The sequence below is a fragment of the Nelusetta ayraudi genome, unplaced genomic scaffold (assembly GCF_046127955.1).
Source record: "Nelusetta ayraudi isolate G7.1 ecotype Tasmania unplaced genomic scaffold, CSIRO-AGI_Nayr_v1 ptg000072l, whole genome shotgun sequence".
NCBI lineage: Eukaryota > Metazoa > Chordata > Actinopteri > Tetraodontiformes > Monacanthidae > Nelusetta > Nelusetta ayraudi.
Window position 1 is genome coordinate 992,501 of NW_027466122.1, and position 7,658 is coordinate 1,000,158.

Below are 7,658 nucleotides of genomic sequence, written 5' to 3' on the forward strand. Positions count from 1 at the left end.
TAGAAATTAGACCGAGCACCAAAAATAAAGCAGAAAAAATATAATAAGCTGAGCTTATTATAGTCATGAAAAACAATATTTGCGTTTTCGGCTTTTATCCATTTGACCTGACTGGACATTTCAATGTATTTGTGAAAAAAAAACAAAAAACTTTTCAAACGCCTACAAAAAAGAACTGAGCAAAAATGGCGATTAAAAATTAAAAGAAAATGAAATTATGTCATTATTATATTGTTAATTTCATTAAGAAAGAGCACAAATTTGTTGTGTAAGCAGAGATATGCTGCGGACCAAAACAAAAAGTTTTGACTGCAGAAGAACCATCGCCTTCACAACGTCCATTTCGCCACTCGCTTTCTATCGCATCATGAAGGAATGAGTCGTAGGTCACGGACTCTTTGCAGGAAAACGCCTCAGCTCGGCAGGACGGACGAGTGAGATTCAAAAAGTCTCTCGACGTCACTTTCAAGCCTTTTCCCGTCACTTGGCCTGCTGGCTCAATGGCGGTGACGACCCGCGACATGATGTAACTCCCTGACCTGATGCCCCTCTTCCCCCGCCCCTCCCCTCCCTCTCCTCTTCCCCACTCCCCCGCCCCCTACCCTCCTGCCTTGTTTACCACTGGAAAGATTTTGAAAGAAAAAAAAAAAGTGCTGTGGGAACATTACGTCCTCTTCCCTTCCTCCCCTCCTCCCTCATACCCCTCTTCTCCGTGCTCCTCCGTCCTCGTCCATCACTCTTCTCTCGCTCGGCCGGTTTCCCATCGACCCCCTGGATCGCTGCTATCAAACCGTTAAGCTACTCGGCCTAAAAAAAATTCAATTAAAAAAAGACTTTAAAAAACTGAAACGCTCAATTTGTTCCCGTCCTCTCCGAACTCTGCGGCTGCAGAGTGGACGAGCAGGTTCAGAGCAGTCGGCAGGTCGATGCACGTCGCGGTAAACACACACACACACACACACACACTGGCTGAGAAATCTCAGCAGTGCATCATCAACGGTGTAAACACAGTAAGAAGGAGGGGGGAAAAAACGATGCGCGTCGGCTGAGTTTTGCAGAAACACATTAAGCCGGGATGATACGGAGGATTATCTCTGACTTCTGGTCCAAAGCTTCGGCTGAATCACTGCATTTTTCGGACGCATTCGTTAACGCAGGAAAAACAAGAGACACGGAAACGTTGCCGAAATGTTGTTTTTTCTTCACTTTAGTCGCTCCTTGAGTTATAGCTTCGTTTGTTTCCATCTAATCTGCAGCTAACCAGCTGAAATAAAGGGCCATTCAACTAAATATTCACATACAATATTCACATTTTAAATTCAACCATTTTTTTCATTGTTTTTACAGTTCTCATAAAACTAAACAATTCATTTCAGCGTTTTATCTTCCCAGTTCTCAGAAATTCCAAATCGAAGTGTGTTTCTTGCTGCTTTGTGTCAAAGAAAAGAGATAAAGTGGCTTCAAGCTGTCTCACTGTTGTCGGCCGCACAGGTTGTGACTCACTGTTGTGTGCGCATATAACCAGGGGAGGGATGGACGGATGGTGAGAGAGAAAGAGAACGAGAGAGAGAGAGAGAGAGCGAGCGAGAGAGAGAGAGAGAGAGGTTGCTGCTGGACACGTAATGGAAAAATCACTCCAGATTAAAAAGACACACAGGAAATGCTCTCAATTGAGCCTGATTGCTGTGTGTGTGTGTGTGTGTGTGTGTGTGTGTGTGTGTGTGTGTGTGTGTGTGAGAGAGAGAGAGAGGGAGAGAGAGAGAGACAGAGTGTGTGAAAGTCAAACAGAGCTGTGGACAGTGTTGACAGATCAGCTCCTGTTTATTGACACCATCAAATCTTCCTTATAACACAATAATTGTGACCACACAAACAAGTCGAAAACCATCAAAAGCCCAAAAAAAAGAAAATCCTTTATTCGGCGCCAGCCAACACAGGATGTTTTGACAATTGTTATTAATTTAATCCAAATCTTTATACTGCAAAAATAAATGAAGTTAAATATCCCGTTTAAAACAAAAACAAACCTGAATTTGTTGTTTTCTCCCTCGTAAAAGTGTCTTGTGAGAAGGGGAAACTGACGGGAGAGAAAACTGATGGGGTCAGTCAGAGTTTTTCCTTTTTGCCGTTGTTCATTCCTGTTTGACTGGCGAGGCAAGTGAGGACAACCATAGGTCTCATCCCAGCTGTCAGTTTTTGCGAGGAAAACCCCAGAGAAGCATCGACCGTGTCAATTGGTCTGTTTTCTTACTGCCTCGCGTCAGCCTCGGAGATCAATCGCTCGTTAATGGGGTTGATTTATGAGGCAGACTTGTCGTGGCAGCGTCTCCTGCTGAATTCCTCAGAGTCAGTCATTACCCGAGAGCATCCATGGGTGTTCCAGAAAGTGGCAGTTTTAGCCCTCTGTTTGCCGCCTCCTGTAAATCAGCAAGAGAGGAGAGATTTTCTCCAGTCTGGTCAGTTCGCCAGGCAGGACGGAGACGAAGGTGACTGTCCTGTCCCGGCACCAGGTTGAATTATGAATCACCATCAGAGCAGATGCTAGACGGTAAAGTGTACACCCTGCTTTTGTTTAGCGTCACAAAACTCTTGCATGCAATAAACATTATCGCATTAGCGCAGCTCAGCACCCGTTCAGCATCCAATTTAGCTGCAGCCAGCGGATGCCACGCGGATATTAATGTCAGCGACGCGTCCGATCGCTTGGAGGCCGAAATCGCATTCAGGTGACACCCGGCGAAGATCAGGTGTTCCTGCGGGGCGTGACCCTCGGGGGCAGTGACGGCAGTAGCTCCTTACCACCCTCCACATGCTGACAGACAACCAGTGCTGCCTTCGGAGGGGCCACGGAAAGCACAGCGCATTTCTGCAAACAGAGCAGCAGATAGAAGGGGGCGAAGAAGAAACGTGTGAAGTTGCCTCATTCGTCACATCCGGTGATTAAAAAAAAAAAGAGAAAAACTCTGCCAAACTCTGCACTTTATACCCCCCAATTTTTATTACAAAAGTAAATATAGAATAATTAACTATGTTCAAGTGCAAATGAGGGTGAGTCCATTGATTTTGTCTGGATGCCAGCCGCTCCTGACTATTTTCCCCTTTAATTAAATAAAAGGCCCATCAGAAAAGAGGCATGATGGGACAGAAAGCTTCATGGCGGGCTGATTTTCGGGGCTTACAAAAAGCCATAGCAGTTGCATAACAAGTGACATGCACGCGTGCACACACACAAGCGCACGCATGTACACAGACACAGACACACACAACACACGTACACATGGCTGCATGCTGTATCTCCTCGTCGGCTTGTCAGGGCGGCTGTGGAACCGCCTCCAGCCCAGCGGCTGCGTCGGCTTCATGCAGCACATGTTGACATTTTTGTAGCGTTCAACCATCAAACTCTGAGTGGCCGCATTCACGAGCAGCGCCGTCATCTCTCAACACCGCCGCTTTTTATCAGAGCGCACACCGCCGCCTCCCGCCCCTCCACCTTGTTCTCATGCGATCCAGAATCTCTTCCCCTCCACTTTATTCCTCCCACTCTTTGAAAAAAAAAAAAAACACACACACACACACACATACTGTGAAGTATTTGCACAGGTGTAAAAAAAAAAAAACCACAAACTCTAACTAACTGCAGAGGCTTCTTCCTGTGCAGGGACCTGAAGCTGGACAACATCCTGCTGGACGTGGAAGGTCACTGCAAGCTGGCCGACTTTGGGATGTGTAAGGAGGGCATCCTGAACGGCGTCACCACCACCACCTTCTGCGGGACGCCAGATTACATCGCGCCCGAGGTGACCTCAGAAGCAAAAGCGCTCAGCCGCCAAGCCAGCCACCCTGCCCGCCAGCCAGTGGCAACAACACTCATTAAAACCACACAACCACAAAACAACTCGTTTGTTCACACACAAAGATTGGCACCAAATTCGACTGTACGCAGATGACACTCGCGTCTATGTGAGAGAGTTTGAATGTTTGTTTTGTGTGTGTGTGTGAAAAATAGAAGAAATCAATGATACCGTTATGTAATCACAGTCTAGTCATGTCATAACAGCAGCCCTACCGGTGTGTGTCGTTGAATGTCTCCCGTGTGTGTGTGTGTGTGTGTTTGTGTGTGTTCAGATCCTGCAGGAGCTGGAGTACGGCCCCTCGGTGGACTGGTGGGCTCTGGGCGTGCTCATGTACGAGATGATGGCGGGCCAGCCGCCGTTTGAGGCCGACAACGAGGACGACCTGTTCGAGTCCATCCTGCACGACGACGTCCTCTACCCCGTCTGGCTGAGCAAGGAGGCCGTGTCCATCCTGAAGGCGGTCAGTCCATGTGTGTGTGCGTGTGCGTGTGTGTGTCTGTGTATGTCAGCATGACATGACAAAATTACAGTGACGCACAAATGAAGTTTGTGTCTTTGGGGAACCCGGTTCTTAGTGTGCAGTGGGGATAAGTCACTTTCTATTATCAGTTTGTGTGTATGTCTGTGTATGTCTGTGTGTGTCTGTGTGTGTCTGTGTGTGCGTAACCCCGTGTTTATTTGTTCTCTCAGTTTTTCCATCACAGGCCTCGTTTACCTTGGCCATGGCTGTGCTCTGACTGCAAGGCCTTGTGGGAAAGTGTGTGTGTGTGTGTGTGTGTGTGTGTGTGTGTGTGTGTGTGTGAGTGTGTGTGTGTGTGTGTGTGTGTGTGTGTGTGTGCGTGCGTGTGTGTTGTTTATGTTGGACAACGTCTTGGACTCTGACCAGTCAGCACTCTGGGTGGCTCCCGATTGGTCACATTGTCCAGCTGAAGGACCTTGTGGTCACGTGATAAACTCTCTCAGCTGCTAAGGGGCAGGGAGGCCTTCTCCAGCGGCTTGTTTCCTCTCAAATGTGATTGGCTGACGTCTCTGCTCATCAACTTCTAAAGTTGTTGTTTTTTTTTTGTTTTTTTAATCATTGACTGTTGACTGTAGTTGATCATTGGAATTCAGAATTTAACTGGGAGCATTCGACAGGTTTTTAATATTTCATCGGTAATACCGACACGTTTCTGCAAGGTTTTGTCATTAGGTTATAATTAGCCAAAGTGTCGCAGCATTTTCAGGCTGAGATTACTTTCCAAGAAAAAAAGGATTTGCATTACAAGTGAGTTTGGAATATAATCTAAAAAGCGCAGGATGCTCTGGTCCTGACGCCTCCTGCTGAATTACTCTATCATGCCGTCTTCCCCAGTTCATGACCAAGAGTCCCAACAAGCGTCTGGGCTGCGTTGTGACTCAGGGCCTGGAGGAGGCCATCAAGTTCCACTCCTTCTTCCGAGAGATCGACTGGACGCTGCTGGAGCAGAGGAAGATCCGGCCGCCGTTCCGGCCGCGCATCGTGAGTGGACACATCCTCCTTTTCCCTCCTCTGCTCTTCAAGCTGCTGAAGTCTCAGGTCGAGGGGTCGAGAAGTGGAGAGGTCACGACCCCCAGCCCGCATCATATCATTTCTCATTTCTCTCTACCTAGAAAACCAAAAGGGACGTGAACAACTTTGACCAGGACTTTACTCGGGAGGAGCCCGTGCTGACGCCGACGGACACCAACATCGTCAAGCAGATCAACCAGGACGAGTTCAAAGGTTTCTCCTACTTTGGAGACGAGACGTCGGCCTGAAGCGGCACCCGGCGGCACCCGGCCGGGCCATCCAGAATCCTCACCCAGTCGCCGGAACTTTCCCTGACTCTGACCAAATCCAGGAAGTATCCTAGAGCACTTGGTGTGGCTGCCGTGCACTCCCACTTCCATTTGTGCATAAATCCCATTGAATCGTGCACTCCGGTTGCATGAGAGTGCATGTTGGAAATGACCCCATGTGACTACTCCGCCTCCAAAGTGTGTGTGTGTGTGTGTGCGTGTGTGTGTGTGTGTGTGTGTGTGTGTGTGTATGTGTGTGTGTGCGTGTGCGATAAAGTTTAAAAATGAAAAAGAAAAAAGAAGCATACGCGCGTGTGTGTGTGTGCGTGTGTGTGTGTGTGTGTGTGTGTGTGTGTGTGTGTGTGTGTGTGTGTGTGTGTGTGTGTGTCCATGGCGGCAAAACCTCCATCAAGACGCGCCGCCGCTGCCGCTGCGTCCCTGTACATAACCGTGCTGTCCTGTGTCCGTGTCTGTCGTGTTTGAAGAATGTTTCCTGTTCTGAAAAAAAAAAAAGAAAAAGAAAAAAAAAAAAAACATGTATGTGAACTCAACCGACGATTGTATTTAAAGAAAAATTAAAAGCAAAACCTGCAGTATTTTATTCATTGTATTTAAAAGAAAAAAACAAAGAAAGAAAAAAGGACGTCGTACGGAGAGGCCAAAATAATTTGGATCTCCGAGCGACTGGGTTTCAGTCTGTGCAGTCGCGCTGCAGCCGAACCGCTCCTGTTCCGTACCACGAGTTCCAAACTCCCACCTGCCTGCCGGCCTCTCTCTCGCCTGGGAGAGGGGGATGGGGGGACCCGCTGCTTTTTCTCCCCCATATCTAAGCATGTTACACAGGCTACGCACCCTTTAGCAGTAGCCGCTATTAGCTCACGAAAACCTCCTCTGGGTCCAGTCAAATATGCCTGTATGAGGTGTTTAGGTAGCCGCTCGTCCTCAACCTCGACCTTCATGCTTGTCGTCGGAGAAGAGTTCTCTGGAGGTCAAAGGTCAAAGCCTGTAACTGACAATGAGAGAATGTGAAGAAGAGCTTCCCAGCGGGAGACGACTTAGCTGGCTGTGTGTGTGTGTGTGTGTGTGAGAGAGAGAGAGAGAGAGAGAGAGAGAGAATCCCCGTGCAGACCAAATGGAACGCTGCCAGACCTTTAATTTTTAATTCTACGACCTGTTGCGTCAAACTGAATGTATTTGCGCTGCACTGTCGGTGTGTAAAAAAAAAAAATAAAAAAAACACACAACACACACACATTGTTCATTTGTAAGGCTGTTGTTATGTTTCGTTTTGTTATCGTTCAGTTTGATTTGGTTTCATTTTGTCGAGTGTGTTGTTTTGTTTTTTTTTGTTGCTGTATTTTAAACATCTTTATTCTTGTGTCACTGTTCTATTCGCCAGATTCCTTCGCAGCTCTCCCGCTGCGTTGATCCGTGTTGCAGATCGGGCTTGTGACTGCAAACTTTACGTGCAATACTCTGAAAGTTTTGTTTGTTGGTTTGTTTGTTTTTATCATGTGTATCTTTTATTTCTCTCAGCGCCCTCCTCAGACTCACCGCCAGGTAGAGCGTCAGGCAGAGGAAGTCAACACTATAGCGGTGGACAGAAATGTTCACTGTCCAATATTTGTGGCAAGAAAAAAAAATCCCAGAAACAGTATTTTACTCCGTCAGCTGTTCAACGTCTTTCCTCCACTCGTGTCGTTTGTAAGAAAAAACAAAATGTGACTGTTTGTCCACTTCAGTTGCTGTATTTGCGAAGCTTCACATGTTGATTTTGCCGCCTGACCTGCGGTTTTAATCCCTCACAGTGTTCTGTTTTTTTTTTGTTTGTTTTTTTTTGTTAAAATACAATAAAATAAGACGAAATAAAACCCGTTTTCCTTTGCTGCCGTGTGCCAAACGTACTGTATTTCAAAGGATGTGAAGGTGTGTTTTAGCTTCTGAAAAACAATAAAAAGCCGTCATGTCAGAAAGAGACTGCTGTCTTCTTCCAGACCAAAATAT

General features: G+C 47.0%; 1 protein-coding gene across 1 annotated transcript in view; it reads left to right on the forward strand.

Annotated features, from left to right (window-relative positions):
- LOC142899458 (protein kinase C epsilon type-like) overlaps positions 1–6,446 on the forward strand; it is a 37,364-nt gene extending 30,918 nt beyond the window's left edge. Inside the window, exons 12-15 of the mRNA XM_076043048.1 lie at positions 3,659–3,797; positions 4,126–4,314; positions 5,209–5,355; positions 5,487–6,446. Coding sequence (XP_075899163.1) covers positions 3,659–3,797; positions 4,126–4,314; positions 5,209–5,355; positions 5,487–5,633 — 622 coding nt within the window. The 3' untranslated portion in view covers positions 5,634–6,446. The remainder of the gene's footprint in view (positions 1–3,658; positions 3,798–4,125; positions 4,315–5,208; positions 5,356–5,486) is intronic.
- Positions 6,447–7,658: the final 1,212 nt, after the last annotated feature.